Source organism: Daldinia vernicosa, assembly GCF_022497035.1.
Source record: "Daldinia vernicosa strain CBS 139.73 unplaced genomic scaffold F5Y00scaffold_29, whole genome shotgun sequence".
NCBI classification, from domain to species: Eukaryota; Fungi; Ascomycota; class Sordariomycetes; order Xylariales; family Hypoxylaceae; genus Daldinia; species Daldinia vernicosa.
The window spans coordinates 284031-298662 of NW_025953945.1; the positions used below are offsets into that span (position 1 = coordinate 284031).

At 46.6% G+C, this 14632-nt stretch overlaps 6 protein-coding genes and 1 non-coding gene across 7 annotated transcripts; 4 read left to right on the plus strand and 3 right to left on the minus strand.

Annotated features, from left to right (window-relative positions):
• Positions 1-166: 166 nt before the first annotated feature.
• On the minus strand, positions 167-3325 carry F5Y00DRAFT_239713 (uncharacterized protein). Its single transcript, XM_048008126.1, has 2 exons — positions 2826-3325; positions 167-2730 (listed from the first exon to the last, which is right to left on the minus strand). Exons 1-2 carry the CDS (start codon positions 2858-2860, stop codon positions 666-668), a joined length of 2100 nt encoding a protein of 699 aa, XP_047864001.1. The 5' UTR covers positions 2861-3325; the 3' UTR covers positions 167-665.
• Positions 3326-3666: 341 nt separating this feature from the next.
• Positions 3667-5291, plus strand: F5Y00DRAFT_239714 (peptidase C13 family-domain-containing protein). Its single transcript, XM_048008127.1, has 2 exons — positions 3667-4482; positions 4541-5291. The coding sequence occupies exons 1-2, from the start codon at positions 3944-3946 to the stop codon at positions 5196-5198; spliced, it is 1197 nt and encodes a 398-aa protein (XP_047864002.1). The 5' UTR covers positions 3667-3943; the 3' UTR covers positions 5199-5291.
• Positions 5292-5522: 231 nt separating this feature from the next.
• F5Y00DRAFT_97691 (uncharacterized protein) lies at positions 5523-8313 on the plus strand. The gene is made up of 5 exons (XM_048014402.1): positions 5523-6506; positions 6562-6810; positions 6869-7052; positions 7105-7860; positions 7933-8313. Exons 1-5 carry the CDS (start codon positions 5706-5708, stop codon positions 8115-8117), a joined length of 2175 nt encoding a protein of 724 aa, XP_047864003.1. The 5' UTR covers positions 5523-5705; the 3' UTR covers positions 8118-8313.
• A 1126-nt stretch (positions 8314-9439) lies between these two features.
• Positions 9440-10339, plus strand: F5Y00DRAFT_239716 (uncharacterized protein). Its single transcript, XM_048008128.1, has 3 exons — positions 9440-9801; positions 9868-10014; positions 10073-10339. Exons 1-3 carry the CDS (start codon positions 9573-9575, stop codon positions 10189-10191), a joined length of 495 nt encoding a protein of 164 aa, XP_047864004.1. The 5' UTR covers positions 9440-9572; the 3' UTR covers positions 10192-10339.
• A 280-nt stretch (positions 10340-10619) lies between these two features.
• Positions 10620-10690, plus strand: F5Y00DRAFT_t105. The gene has a single exon. It is a non-coding gene; the product is annotated as a tRNA-Gly (tRNA).
• A 15-nt stretch (positions 10691-10705) lies between these two features.
• On the minus strand, positions 10706-12261 carry F5Y00DRAFT_270496 (uncharacterized protein). The gene has a single exon (XM_048012625.1). The coding sequence runs from the start codon at positions 12193-12195 to the stop codon at positions 11026-11028; it is 1170 nt and encodes a 389-aa protein (XP_047864005.1). The 5' UTR covers positions 12196-12261; the 3' UTR covers positions 10706-11025.
• A 567-nt stretch (positions 12262-12828) lies between these two features.
• F5Y00DRAFT_262976 (uncharacterized protein) lies at positions 12829-14055 on the minus strand (the record flags this gene model as incomplete). The annotated part of the gene is made up of 5 exons (XM_048011465.1): positions 12829-13101; positions 13188-13537; positions 13601-13688; positions 13799-13913; positions 13985-14055. 5 exons carry the CDS (start codon positions 14053-14055, stop codon positions 12829-12831), a joined length of 897 nt encoding a protein of 298 aa, XP_047864006.1.
• Positions 14056-14632: the final 577 nt, after the last annotated feature.

Genomic DNA, 14632 nt, shown 5'->3' on the forward strand with positions numbered 1-14632 from the left:
AGGTGTCTATGCTGTGTGATGAGACGGAGAGGCGCATGCAGGTCGAAAACCTCCCGGGATCCTAGGCTAGGCACTACGTACTCGTATCACTTAAGACATACGATTATTACCGTTTGCTTTCCCGGTCCTCTGAATTATCGGGACTATTTTCTTCAAGTTTGAGGACCTTGACAAGTCTTATAACCTCTTTATCACTCATTTCCAAATTATTCCTCATTCAATAATATTCCAGGTTGGCATTCATTCATTTATTCATCAACAACTAATGGCTAGTAGGTAAACATCCAATCTAGCCTATAGGACCACCACTACTACTACCATTCAAACTTGGCCCTTTCAAATCCCCTTATTATTCCCTGGGTCATGCCAAAATCGACTTGTCAAGAGGTATCTTCTCCGAAAAAACAGCAAAATGGGAGCAAGGGAAATAGAGAGGTTCGCTAGAGATAAGGGTGGATTGGGATTAGAGATTATCTATTCCGCGTCTCTTCTGCCTCATAACCCGGAAAATAGGGAATATGCTAATGCTAATGTCGACAACCGCATTACTGCAAACCTTCCCTCGATAACCAAGGCGGCATACAGCAAAGCACGTTAATCTGGCGAGTGGAGTGGGCCAGATACCTTGTGATTTGGTTATTCCGGCTGCAGTTATCATGGGATTTTTACCGCTCATTGACGGTCCACCTTCGTTTCGTTGAGGTGAAATCCCGAATTGTTTCGGCCTCTCCCGGAGGTCGAGGAGCACCCCACAGGCCGCCGTTGCCAGCTCCGGCCCAGAGGCGCGGTGTAAGATCTTCATCAAATTGGTCATGTCCTTCACCATGCGAGGATTCTGATTCCGTTTTTGAGACGGTCTTCTTTATCGAGATTGGAGCTCCGACGTTATCGGGTTGGGAGTTACCCTCTTGTATTCCCGTGGGAACATCCTCATTTTTCTTTGTCGCTTCGGCCTGGCGGTCAATACTCGGTACGGGTGGCGTCTCCGCTTGTTTCTCTGATAAAGCATCGCCCTGGTTTGATGGTTCCCATAACCCCACTGAACCTATGCGATCTTGTCGGGTAGAAGGGACGCTGGAGATGTTACTACCAACGGTCATGCCTCCAGCGCTCACTGTGTTAGGTAAATGCTGTCGAACTGATGGTGCTGGTACTGGCGAACCCCTTCGCATGCTTCCAAGCGAGGCATTTATCGAGTTACTACGACTTAGAGGTGCCTGGCTTTCATATAATGAGGTGCCAACTTCTTTTAGTACAGGAGGGAATCCGTTAGTATTTCGACCACGCCCGTTCTGGCCTGCGGCTGAAAGAGAGCGACCGATGCCGGGTGGAGTGATTGCTGAAAGATGTTCCGTGTTGGCGAACAATCTCAATTCGAACATATCGGATAACGAAGCCTGCTTGGCTAATAGAGGCTCTTCGAGCGAAGAAGCAGGCTCTCCATAAATACGAGTACCAGTATCATCGTCAAAATTTGGCTTCCGTTGCGCCACTGTGATAGATGACATTCCGACGTCGATAAGGACTGGCTGCTGCGTTATGGCACCTATGAGCGCATTGCAACCGGCGCCATGCGAAACAAGGATGACAACATTTTCTACTTCGACATCTTCACTGTCCTCAGCAGATAGACCGTCGTTATCGCTCTCCTTTTGTGGAAACTTACGGGATACCGCGCTCGAGGTTTCGGCCAGTATTTCTGCGGGATTTCTCGTTGTGCTGTACCATTCGACTAATCGTTTTAGACCCTTCCTAAATCTCTGATGCATTTCCGCCCACTCCTCAGGCAGGACACCTCCGTCTCCCCAGCCAATATCGTCTCTACTGGAATCCCAGTGGTAGTCCAGGTCGACACAAGCTTCGCGAGCATGTGCTACATAACCACTTGGTATGGGTTCGGAAGTTGAAAGAGCATAAGAAGGAATCGGGCTAATATATCCTGGGTTCAACGTAGGGTCAGACGAGGATACCTTGTGCAATATCCTCGGGTTGACATGTCCAGTCGAGTCACTTCTGTATCTCGTCGGCAAACCGCCTTTCAAAGAGGATAGGTTATCGAGACCAGAAGTGGTATCGGATTCGGGGGTGATAGAAGAAGATAAGTGGCTCCCACGACTAGAAGCATTCCATAATTGCGATGAAGAGCTTGGGGTATGACGAGGATGGAAGTGAAAGTATTCATTGTAATTCTCAGGGCGCAACAACTCGGCTTTTGCTGTTGCTAGCATAAGACCTGACCTAGGTGGTGGTGTAATGTGCTCAAAGTAATCAGGGGATAGCCATTCTCCGAGGAAAGCATCAAGTCGTAAAACGAATCTCTCTGCTAAGCTCGCCGGCGGTGGGGTGGCCGTATGGGACCGTACGGGAGGCGAACTCAAGGGAGACACATGCGAACTTCGTGGAGAGGGAGACCTTTCCTTAGGAGTAGGTAAAGAGGGATTAGAGGCAAGGCCAGCGGCTATAGCAACGGATGTTTGGACACATCGAAGAAAAGGCGAGCTATGTATTACAATCTTATAGCGGCGCTTCTTGGGTTTGGCAGTGGTATTGTTGGGTTTATGGTTGGCAGCGATAGCCTCGTCTTCTACTTCCCTTTCTTGTAAAATAGACGCGATCCTTGCTCCTACAGTCTTAGATTGTAACCATCCTCCGTATGTTAGGGGCGGGTCATAAGGGGTTGGGGAGGATAGGTGCCATTGCTTTTCGGCGGCGTCGAGACGATTCCCATGCCTAGAAGTTAGATTTCCATAGGTTAGCTTTGAGTTGAGAGTTAGAGGGCTTGTAGGTGGACAATATTCGGCGACAATATTTCTTAAAGAACGAACCTAATTATGAATATGTAAGCTGGAGGGCGGCCCATCGCAGCTATCGGTTAGGCTCGGCTGGGCTTGGTTCGTGAGGTAGAGAGAGTGTTTTTATTTTTCTCTATTTCGGAATGTGAATGTGAACTGGATATAGATATAAGTTCTTGACCTGCTTCTTTTTAAAAGAGGTCTATATTTAGCCTCGATAATATTCTAGACGAAGCTATCGATCATATATGTGTAAATTTATATTGGATTATGCGCAGGTATATGTCATAGGTGTGTGTCCTATGGTGACGGCGGGTCTCGGTCACGGTATCGTAGACGAATCGTGGAGTTTGCAATGAAACATTTTCACTGCAGCGTAGTGGTTCAAGTTGTATAATTCATAGATGAACCGGGTGGAGGATATGTGAATAATGCGGAGTGCAGGTAAGTTTGGTGAGGATCGTCGTGAGGGAAAAATAACGATAGAACATTTTAAGATTCAATTTAAGGGAAGTATTTGCGGCGCGAGCGCATCTCCAATACATAACGCCCAGTGTAATACTCCAATATATGCACAGACCCTACCTAACCTAAAGTATATAGTACCGCTGTTGATGCAAGGGCGGAGATGGCGCATGACGTAAAATCATACGTCCCTAAGGTATTGTGTACATTGCACGGATTGGAGCTGCATGTATCAGGTAAAGCTAGATATGTAGTGGGCAGTCGCATTCAAGAGGCATGTGGTGGAATCTGCTTAGGGCCATTGGGTGGCACTTACTGTAGTCCCTGCAGCTGCTAGGTATCCCGGCCCGATGACGCTACGATGCTTGAATACAGAATGTACACATTTGCGAAGAGGTAGGTACAATACATACATACATACATACATACATACACTACACTATCGGAGATAACGCTGGCCGACCGTAGATTTAGATATCACGGTAGAGAAAGACCCCTGGTTTTATGTAATGTAATTGACCCTTTTGCTTGCCATGACAAATCGGCTTTCAATTTCAATGTTCCATCCTTCAAAGACATCAATACTGTAATTCCAAAAGAACATCGCTATTCTATCATTATCCGTCGACGACGAGATATCGAACGGAAACTTCGCGCAACCTTCGCGCAACCATCAGGTGCCCATCATGAAGTTGTCCAACGTGTTCAATCTCCCCGCGCTTTTAGCAGCGTCGCTGTTTGCTCCCCCGATTGTGTCGGCCGAGCATACAAGCAACTGGGCTGTCCTGGTTGGCACCTCGAGGTTTTGGTTCAACTATCGCCATCTCGCCAACGTCTTATCCATGTATCGAACCGTAAAGCGTCTAGGCATCCCCGACTCGCAGATCATCCTTATGCTTCCCGACGATATGGCTTGCAACCCACGCAATGCCTTCCCCGGGACCGTGTATAGTAACGCAGACCGCGCCGTCGATCTATATGGAGACAATATCGAAGTCGATTACCGAGGATACGAGGTTACCGTCGAGAATTTCATCCGCTTATTAACAGACCGTGTTGGAGATGAGATGCCCAGGAGTAAGCGACTGCTGACTGACGACCGGAGCAACATCTTTGTGTATATGACAGGACACGGAGGAAATGAGTTCTTAAAGTTCCAAGATGCCGAAGAGATCGGCGCTTTCGACTTGGCAGATGCGTTTGAGCAGATGTGGGAAAAGAGACGGTATAAGGCTCCGAGTCTTATTCCAACGAGACATCCAGACTAACGCAGTATTGGATAGGTACCACGAGATTCTATTTATGATCGATACGTGCCAAGCGAATACCATGTACAGCAAGTTATACTCTCCTAATATTATCGCTACCGGGTCTTCCGAACTCGATCAGTCCTCGTATTCCCACCACGCCGATAACGACGTCGGGGTCGCTGTTATCGACCGATATACATATTATAACCTCGAGTTTCTAGAATCCGAAGTCAAGGACTTGAGCAGTAAAAAGACTATTGGCGATCTCTTTGATAGTTACAACTACGAGAAGATTCACTCCAACGCAGGCGTTCGGTACGACCTGTTCCAAGGTGGCCCGGAAGCTGCGCGGAGTCGGTTATTAACCGATTTCTTTGGAAACATTCAGAACGTCGAAGTGGACGGAGCTAGAAATACCACAGTCGATGACGAGATGCTGGCCCTTAGCAAAACCATTGCAAAGCTAAGAGTCCTCGCGGACGAGGAGGAAGAAACTGAAGCTAAGAAAGCGAGCAAAAGCAATGCTACAGGATCAAGCAAACCCAAGTCTCGACAGCAGAAAAAAGTACAAACAGCCAAGCCCCTGACGGACGATAACTGGTACGGCAAGAAGATTGTCGGCGCAACAGCGTTGGCCAGTTGCGCTGCTCTGTGGGTTCTAGGGTCATATCTAGAGACTCCGAAGAATTAGCTGTAGTTTGATATTTGCATCTTGTTATTAATAATAAAGGAAAATAACCTTGTAATCTAGGTATTTAGACAAGCGGATAATGCTAAAATAGGCGTATGATGACTTTTAATGTTACGCGACTCACAAACACGCGACGCGATCTCCATAATGAAAAGAATATTAAAATGGTGTAATTACCTATATTCTATAATCTATTCTGTATATGAATAAGTCTGGTAGGTTAATGGGTAGGAAATTGTGTGCAGAGTACCTAATGTATAAAAGGAAAAAGGAAATAGTAGCCTCGTGCGTATTAAACTTCGTTTCCATCAAAATTAACTAACAGGTACACAATAATTTTCTTCTTTCTTCTTATTCCATGTCTCAAGTTCTTTTCATATCAACTTCTCACAACAATCGGCAATTTGGAAATATTCTCATATTTCTTTTTCACAAATCGGCCAATAATTAAGCTAACCGAAATAAAAATGACCTGAGAATATAGCCAAAGGTCTAAATCTCTCCGAGATGGCCTCCGAAAGCCAGGCTCAAAATATTCTTCCCTTAGAGTCGTTCAGTCTTATTGCCTCCCCCGCAAGTACGCATAATATCGTATGGTCCCCTGATGCCGAATTGGCCATCGGGTGCGATGATTGTGTCTTCCTTTTCGTTCCGGAATACTCTGTTCCCAAAGACACAAACGGCGCGAGCAGCGGAGCAGTTCGACAGTACAATGAGACGACTCTTAGGTTTCCCACCGTCGAACATAGAAGCCCGGAGTTAAATCGACCCTTATTTAACCTTGTAAAACAGAAATTTCCCGACTTTGAGTATACCCCTGGCGGCGGTGGTTCAGGTACTGTAGCGAGTCAAGGCAGTTCCATGAATCACCTCGTCGCGTTGGAATGGTCGCCATGTGGTCTAGGCCGGATGAATCGTTCCGTCCTTGCCGTACTTACCGGCACCGGCGCCATCACTATCTATTGCGAAGGTGCATCAGACAATATGAATGCTTTCAAACTCCGTGGCCGTAATGCTAGAACTTTGAGACCATGGGTTGCCGCTTGGGGAGTAGGGGCAGGCCTACTTCTACCACTTGCCAAAGGGCATGAAGTAGAGTACACCAAGGAGTATATTACTTCCTTCGCCTGGGCAAGAGATATTGATAGCCATGGGGCATTGTTAGCATACGCGAATGATGACGACGAAGTTGTCATCATCTCAGTCCAGGCCAAGCATGATTCCAGTGCTCCCCCGGGAGATTGTGGTCTATGGAGAGTCGAAGAAGTCGCAAGGTTCGTAGCCGAAGGGCCTCACCCAAAATCTGACGTACGTGTCCAATCTATCCCCTATAAATCCACCTCGGACTAACGTTTATTTACAGCCTACCGACCCAGACTATTCACCCTCTGGCTCATCATTTTCACTTAGCTGGGGACCGTGGCTGAAAAATGGCAATTCAAAAACGAGTATACTATCATATGTAGCTAAAAACTACGTTGGGTTCAGGCAGGTCACTGTCCGCTTGCCCCGTGAGAATATGAAGTCGCTAGATGTGGATGTCGGTAAAGTCGACTGCAACGGGGTTTGCCATTATCTATCTACAGACGCATTTGTGGTATGGGAAGACCTAGTAAGTTTATTGACAAGCTATTGATTCTCCAAGGTGCTTCATATTTATTTGACATCAGATATGGACTATTGGGGAATCCAAGATCTGCCGTGGTATCATCGCTACACCTTCACAAGCGAAAGCTTTCCAAATACCATTCGACAGCAATCAATCCAGTCGGGTCACCAAGCACACCACAGACGAGTGCAAGACCACATATCCAGATTCAGAAAGCAAGGACCTGTCACAAAACCCGATTACTGGTTAGTATAAGTTTATCAGCGCCATTTTAACCCTCTGGCTTATATATTATAGGACTTATCATCCACCCCCCGCCTCTTTCTCAGACTACTGCGATGCCTTCGTACTCACTTGTCCGGCTCTCAGCTACTCACGAGAATTCTTCCTGGTACCAGACCAACCTTCCACTGCCTCCGAATCCCGAGGATGGAACTATCGGGCCGCGGTGGGCTACTGAGATTACCCAGACTATTGAGCATCAGCTCCCGCGGGCTATGGCGTACAAGCCTATCGTCGAGCACGGTAATACCGGGTCCGAGGACGATTCAGCTGACGAAGAAGAAATTGATGTCGATTCGGCAGAGGGATCCGACTACGACCCCGAAGAAAACTTTGCTGGTTTGGATACCGAGGATCAAGTCCATATCAACCGGGTCCGTATCTGGGGAATCACGGCTAGTCCGGGCGGAGGAGTCACCGCCGTTTTCACTAGCCAGTATAGTACTGTCTGGTATGGGAGAGATACGTACGCGGGAGTAAAGTGCCGTGTCCTTTTCGGCCGATATGACCGTAGCACAGACCGAAGCCAAGGAGCAGATACGGCTCGAGCTATGGAGAAACTCAGCACCGAAGCGAGGATGTGGGAATGGATGTATGGCGGAGGTCCCTCGGTGACGGGAGTTGTCGGCTTTATGGCACAGGATAGCGAAGAACAGGTTGCACTAAAGGATCATTTCGCAATGATCAGCCGCCAGCAAACCTGCCCCTTTTGTAGCCTACCCCTGGAGCCGATGGGTAAGGTGTCGTGCTGTAGAAACAAGCACGTCTTCGGTAAGTACATATCATTATCTACGGGAACCTTGGCTTTATACTCGTCTAGACAAAGTACTAATAAAACTACAGCTACCTGCGCAACTACCGGGCTACCAATCCTAGCACCCGGTATGTCGCGAACCTGCGGCGTGTGCGGTTCCAAGTGCCTCAAGCGAGAGGATCTTGTTCGTATGGCCCCTCAGCTCAGGGAAATTATCATGGATGAGATATCTGCTGAGACGTGTGGTAGTTGTGGTGGGAAATTCATCAATTGATGTAGGTGCTGCTATGGTTCCGTATATTAGGGATGCCGTCCGACCTCCTATCCGGAGATGGGACTATGCCCTGGCGACTGAATGGCATCCTAGCTTTAGCAACTCTCACAATAAGCTAATACCAAGCTTATCAAAGTATCAAGTGCTCAAAATCCTGCGTAGTAGTGAAGTAGCCTCAAAGCATCCCCTTCGCTAATCTTGACAATGCTTCTATGTCTGAAGCTCTACCAATACTGTCAACACCATAATAGTCATAACGTGATACCTTACCTGATCTCGTCATTACCTCTAGCTTAATAAGGATTTACTATACTTGAATTGTGTAGTATTTACCCCTTTCTGCTGCACTGCGCCTCGACTGCCCGCCATCTGTGGCGAATCCGGTCAGCACATTCCGAGACTTACGAAAAGTTATCGTCTAGGCATAGCTAATTCATCGCCTTAATCCCCATTATACTTAAAGCTTCGTCGAAATCGCAAGCAGAGTTTAATCCGTTTATACCTAGCCCTAATTATAGTAGTTTCCGAGGTAGCAACTGCTTACTTTACTTCGTAGAAGATTCGTTATGTCGAAAATCGAATCGTGGACTTGTCGTAGGGAGATTCTACATAAAGGGCGAAAAGCTCATATTATTATCACTATTCTGCGTATGTATATCGATCGTCTACTAAATAAAGATTTCGCCTTACCAATATTCCCTATTTTTACCAGCGGACGAGATCGAGATCTGCAAAGGAACAGAGTAGGTATAATAGGTAGCAAATTTGTAAGAAATCCACCCATTTCTCGTACCTATCAAGCAAAGCTCTTGGAAGTTTTTCGTAATGTGGTATGATATATAAGGATGGTTATTTTTGATTCGATCGACCATACATAGCCACTTAATGCGTGAGGGCTTTGAACTGTAGGCTATTATACGTGTCCAACCTAATGGATATTAGAAGATTAGATGATCATTATTACCCTTGCTGTTCCCCTGAATATGCTGTGTGTTCCTCGGTACTTGAAGATCACGATGCAAGGCTGACGCCAGCCTCAAGACTACGCATCAGCCGCAGATGGAGATGGCTCATCATACCCACCGTATAGTTCCATAAGGGGAATATAGAGTGAGAACATGTTTATTCCGTACCCATGGAATACGAAGACGGACCTGGGAGTGCGCTCGTATTGCACCTAAGTTGACCGCTGGCATTGACGATGATTTGGCATTCGTGGCAATCATATGGCTGTGCTGCAGTGATTTATCTCTATTTGAGGCAGTTTCAATAGAGGCCTGATAGTTATATAGTTTGACGAGCTGCATATAAAGGTCCGTTGTCTTCCACGGATTGGTGATATTTACCTACTCGCAACAACACCAACAGTACCATCTTCATCATCCGTTTTATATACTTCGACTCGCATTCACGACATAACTAAGTCTTAATTTAATAAACTTTACCCAAAGCAAAATGTACGCCATCCTTACCACCGTTCTCGCTTTCGCTGGCGCTGCCGTCGCCACCCCGGTTTTAGAAGACCGTCAAACACACGAGTTCAGCCTTCGCACCACGGGCAAGCTTGCAGGATGGGCTCTTAAGAACGCTCATGTCGCAGCCGGCCAAAATGTGATCCAGATCCAACGGCCTTCGGTTTACAGCTCGGACCCTTCCTACTTGAACGGAACCAACCTGTACTTCGGTAAGTAAAAGTCCCATCTTACTGGTTCGCTGATTATTATTTTTCGATTGGTCTAATGTTATGCAGATCTTGGAACTACCCCCCCTTACGGCGTTCGCATCCCCGAACTGCAGCCCGGTACCATCGGGCAGGTCTCCTCTGAGCCCGGCGAGAAGACTCCTGGTTTCAGCGTTGGACCTGATTCACTTCTCACATTCAAATCCTCTTCCGACGGTAAATATCCCTTAAAAACTCAGACGTCTCAGTGAAATGGAAACTAATTTCATCTAAGGTTTCTGGGCATGCCCCGTGAAGGACGTGTTCGAGCTTTACTACGGCGTTAACCCTGACCCGGCTAAGCTTCCGAGCAAGGACTGCCTCGAGATTAAGTTGGCAGTTGGTGCCATTTAAATGGCAACGATGAAATCACGGATTTATATTCAGCTGTCGTTGATTTGAAGTAGATATGCCGCAGGGAAGTAGTTCGTATAAGCTTCTTGTTTGGATTGTGAAGAATCCACCATTTATATAGAAATTAGACATAGACATTTATAAGCCATTCTAGTTGACTTTAAATCAATGCAGTCCGTGAAGTTCGTAGATGGCCGTTATCAATTGCCCTAACTCAACTAAAAGTCCCGGGTGGGTCCCCGGATGCCCGAAAATCACACCGGTGCTACATAGTTCATTTCACTGTACACAGTAGTATTAGTCCCGGCATTAGTGCGAAAGGTACAATCCCTAGCCAATTATAAAGAAAAACTAGCAGAGTATGGAATATAGTAAAGTTTTACATTAAAATTTTTCATCAACAAGTATCCGTAAAGGAACACAACGTAGCATCAGTGGTTTAGTGGTAAAATCCATCGTTGCCATCGATGGGCCCCGCGTTCGATTCGCGGCTGATGCAGCATTTATCTTTTTACTTGTTTTCTGGAATACTCGCATAGTCAATTGATTGATGACTGTTAGGACTAAGCGATAGTTTTGTTTTTCCTTTTTTTTCCTTTTTTAACTTTTTTTTTCTTTTCTCCCTCTTGAGACGAAGGACAATGTCCCGTCACAGAAGCCCAAGCACCCCAATCCGTACCCATCCATGGGTTTCATCGTAAGACGCCCTTGAAATTCACAGCTATTTTTTATTTCACGAATCGTATGGGCTGGTAGTATCGCTAGGGAAGTATCATTAAATCTTGATTAGATCTTAAGATAAATTAAGATGTGACTCAGTTCTTTGATCGCAATCTACCGGGACCCAGTCACATTATAGAAGATTACCTCTGGGAATTCAGGCGAGGGGCCATCTAAGATGGGGGATCTCTTGCCCAGCAAGGTAAAGTCAAAGAAAGCCTTAACGTAAGAATTCAAGACCCTGACCTGCTCGAGGCCGTCGATTGGGCCTGCGTGAGGGTCTGCACCGACCTCGAGTGTTTTCCAGAAAGTATCGTCGAAGAAATCGTGGTGTGTCGTCCCGTTGATATTGATCTTCCGCTGCCAACCTGTCTGCCATTGTGGGAATGTGATCCAAGTCTCGTCACCCGATTCAACTCCCCCGTGGCCTTCGCTGCCCACTAAGAACGCTGGCTTTCGCACATCAGCAGCGCTGCTGTTTGATGCTAGGCTCCCGATAACAGTGCCGTCTAGATTTAGTCCAGAGATAATTCGATCATGGCTTTGGACCGAGCCGAGAGCTGCCGCTCCGCCCAGCGAGTACCCAAAGGCACCAAGTCTGGTCGTACTGAGTGGCAGTTTTAACTTTCGCACCAACTCGGGGAGGTGGCGGTCTAAGAACACGGTGTTGTCCTCGAGACGCATGTTGTAGATGTCCAAGAGATCTATATCAATATTATCAATATCAATCCCCGTAACGCCTGTTCCATTCGGATATCGGATGAAGGGCTGCTCGAATGGGTGATCTATGCCAATTATAGCATAACCGTACGACGCAAGCTCGGAGAGTAGAATCGTATTGCCTTCGACCGGAGGACCGCCGCCTCCCGGACCGAAAAGGATGGTTGGTAAATGCAGCGACCCATTACCCAAACTTTCTGCTTCTAGAAAAGGTGCGTCGTCCTGCACAGTCGAAGTAATTGATGAAAGAGTCCCGTTTGAGTAGTGCCAGTTCACTTCAAAGAAAGCTGCCGTCTCAGGGTTTAAATACGGCTTCGGGGGGCCCTCGGGCTTCTGGAGTGTGGGGTAGAAGACGGTCGCCAAGAAAGCCGTGCTCACGTTATTCGGCGCCACGGGATCGTGGTCATTATAGTGTTCGATGGTATATTTGCGGACGCCAACCTGGTAAGGGCCGGTAGGTGGCGGGATTGATACCGCTTCGACAATACCGGATATCGTCAACAATGCGGTAACGATAGCCTTGGCACGGTTAACCGTCTGGCGACTAACGCTTTTTGACTCCATTAGGTATTATTCTTGAGTTAGCTGGATATGCATTATCTTGGGAGCTGAGAAGAAACCAAGAGGAGGGAATGCATTATATATACCAACTCGGATATGTCATCATTTGACTCGCCGACGTGAGAACTGTGGCTTGAGGGATTCGAAGATTAGATCTTGCGTGCTCTTCGATGTAACTCCAACGCCAATAAGACTGAGGCCACTATGGTCTACCTAGGTACCTGTCAGCTCTCTAAGTAATCTGGTAATGAGGCCCGTAAGCCGCATATTGGCAAGGTATAGACCAATAGTCGAGAGATGTTTTACTGACTGACACTAGAATGATTACCGTTCGGTTAATTATTCAGTAATGTTAAAGCTGTGTCATATTGAAGGCACTATCGTATCTCTAATTACATACATAGCTCATACCGCATAATGCAAAGATGAACTGGGCTACGAATATCCGTACCATTGAACAATATGGAGACGGGGCGAAGATGTTTGGCTTCATATCATCATGGATCTGGGAATCAACCATTTCATGATGATGTGAGCAAGCAGTGTACACCTGCTATGCTTCTGCATGAAAAACAAGAGCTCTAGCCAGATCAAGACCACGGTATCCGTGTAGACAGTTTATTCTTTCCGGACACTTTAAGCTTTTTTCTGGGCACTTTGAACTTCTTTCTGGACACCTTGAAGCCAGGCTGCGATTCCCTCAGGAACAGCACCTGATGCGGTTCGGATCCTGGATTTGTTCTGGATATGGCAGCGGAAGCATATGGCAGTGAATTTGCCGTCTTTAGACTTGGTGTATGCGTAGTGCGAAAATTCTGCATCCGCGAAAGGATCCTTGTTGCACTGGCCACAGACATCTGGTTTGAACGTTCTTAATCCCGGGGATTTCTTAACGAGACTAGCGACATCCTATGGTGTTCAGAGTTAGTTGCCATCATTATTAACTCGGATAATAAATAAGGAGGCGCGATTTTAAAAAAAAACTCCTTGCTCACCTTCTTGAATTCCGGGGTTGTGGCCATCTCCTTCTGGAAGTCGGGGACATCCAAAACCCAGAGTTGGCTGTCCTTGACGAAATCAAGGAATATGTTCTTCAGGATAGAATAGTCTTTTTCGTACACGTAGTGTACGCAAGAGCAAATAAGGAACGCGTCGAGCGTTGGCGATTCCCCCTTGCACTTCATGCGTTGTATGGGCACGACCATACCCCTAAGGAATCCCTTGAGTTTCTCCTCGCAAGCAACCATCAACTCGGGAATTGCTAGTTGGTAAGCCATATCCCATAGGAAGAGACAATCACCCATAGCATAGATATCGCCCCTGAATGATTCGTGAAGGTCCAGAGCTGAGAGTAATACTAATGTCAGTGCCACATTTATACTATAAAGTCTGTAAGGGGTTCTTGTACTCTTCGTATAAATCCAGACGATGATCTTGTAGGCCACATATGGAGATGTTGAGAGAACCACCTCATTGCTTCCGCGGGATCGAGCTTCCTGTAAATTGAGGGAAATGTTAGAATCCAGTACGTAAAACTTTTGACATCTATCCGAAGTACCCAAGGCTTCGTATGTATATAGATAGAGCGTATTATATGAAGACTTACGAAGAATTTTTGTTCGAACCACTCACATCGGTTGGTTAGAACGCTCAAGTGCACATTCCAGCGGGAGGTACCACACTTGATCACGCCATCTGCATTTTCTCCAAGCTGCAGCATCCTAAGAAATTCGTGTTAGCAATAGGAGGATACATATTACACATGCTTCTAAAGGGGCTTCTATATGCTTACATGAGCTTCTCAAAACTAATCGGCGTTTGAGGGGTGTTGGGAACGTCGACCGGGGGCCATAGCTTCGACATGGTGAGACGTTGGGTGCGTAGAAATCGAGAGGGTTCTTGGATAAAGATAAAGGAGTGGCTTGCCCGAGGTTATGACTTGGCCTTGGACAAATCGTAATGATTTTTTGTGTAATACTTTGTTGTTTTGGTTTGTGTTGATGTGAGATGGGAAGTTCGGTTTAGGAAACTGAGGTTGAATAAATAGAGGGAAGGAAAATAATTTCATGCGTCTGCAGTTTCCTAGTCAATGCAGAAACCTACTTTCAATCTACCTCAAGAAGCAGAATTTCCATCGAAAACACTCAGATAACAACACAAACTGAAGTTTCTTTTACACTGTACTTGCAGATATTAGGCAGGAGGAAGTTGCTAGGGAAGGCTGCAAGACTCTTCTCAGCCAATGACTCGCATCCAAATAATGCCTAGGAGTTTGATAGAAGTACTCAGGTATACCCCCTGAGAGCCAATCAAGCGAGAGGTATTGAGATAGGTAACCCTGCCTTCCTCGATCTACAGCAGTGAATTAGGGGTTAATAGTAGGATGTGGTAGTCGAGGAAACAGCTAGAGGGATGGCTGGGCTACGAGGGTTGCCTAACC

What these genes read in the sequence shown, in the direction of transcription:
- F5Y00DRAFT_239713 (XM_048008126.1), bottom strand. Translation starts at nt 2,860, where the DNA reads ATGGGCCGCCCTCCAGCTTACATATTCATAATTAG. An exon ending in GCTTACATATTCATAATTAG is followed by an intron (nt 2,731 to 2,825) that starts GTTCGTTCTTTA and finishes TCTAACTTCTAG; the next exon opens with GCATGGGAATCGTCTCGACG.
- F5Y00DRAFT_239714 (XM_048008127.1), top strand. Translation starts at nt 3,944, where the DNA reads ATGAAGTTGTCCAACGTGTTCAATCTCCCCGCGCTTTTAGCAGCGTCG. An exon ending in CAGATGTGGGAAAAGAGACG is followed by an intron (nt 4,483 to 4,540) that starts GTATAAGGCTCC and finishes AGTATTGGATAG; the next exon opens with GTACCACGAGATTCTATTTA.
- F5Y00DRAFT_97691 (XM_048014402.1), top strand. Translation starts at nt 5,706, where the DNA reads ATGGCCTCCGAAAGCCAGGCTCAAAATATTCTTCCCTTAGAGTCGTTC. An exon ending in GGCCTCACCCAAAATCTGAC is followed by an intron (nt 6,507 to 6,561) that starts GTACGTGTCCAA and finishes GTTTATTTACAG; the next exon opens with CCTACCGACCCAGACTATTC. An exon ending in GTCACAAAACCCGATTACTG is followed by an intron (nt 7,053 to 7,104) that starts GTTAGTATAAGT and finishes TATATATTATAG; the next exon opens with GACTTATCATCCACCCCCCG.
- F5Y00DRAFT_239716 (XM_048008128.1), top strand. Translation starts at nt 9,573, where the DNA reads ATGTACGCCATCCTTACCACCGTTCTCGCTTTCGCTGGCGCTGCCGTC. An exon ending in CGGAACCAACCTGTACTTCG is followed by an intron (nt 9,802 to 9,867) that starts GTAAGTAAAAGT and finishes AATGTTATGCAG; the next exon opens with ATCTTGGAACTACCCCCCCT. An exon ending in ATTCAAATCCTCTTCCGACG is followed by an intron (nt 10,015 to 10,072) that starts GTAAATATCCCT and finishes ATTTCATCTAAG; the next exon opens with GTTTCTGGGCATGCCCCGTG.
- F5Y00DRAFT_270496 (XM_048012625.1), bottom strand. Translation starts at nt 12,195, where the DNA reads ATGGAGTCAAAAAGCGTTAGTCGCCAGACGGTTAACCGTGCCAAGGCT.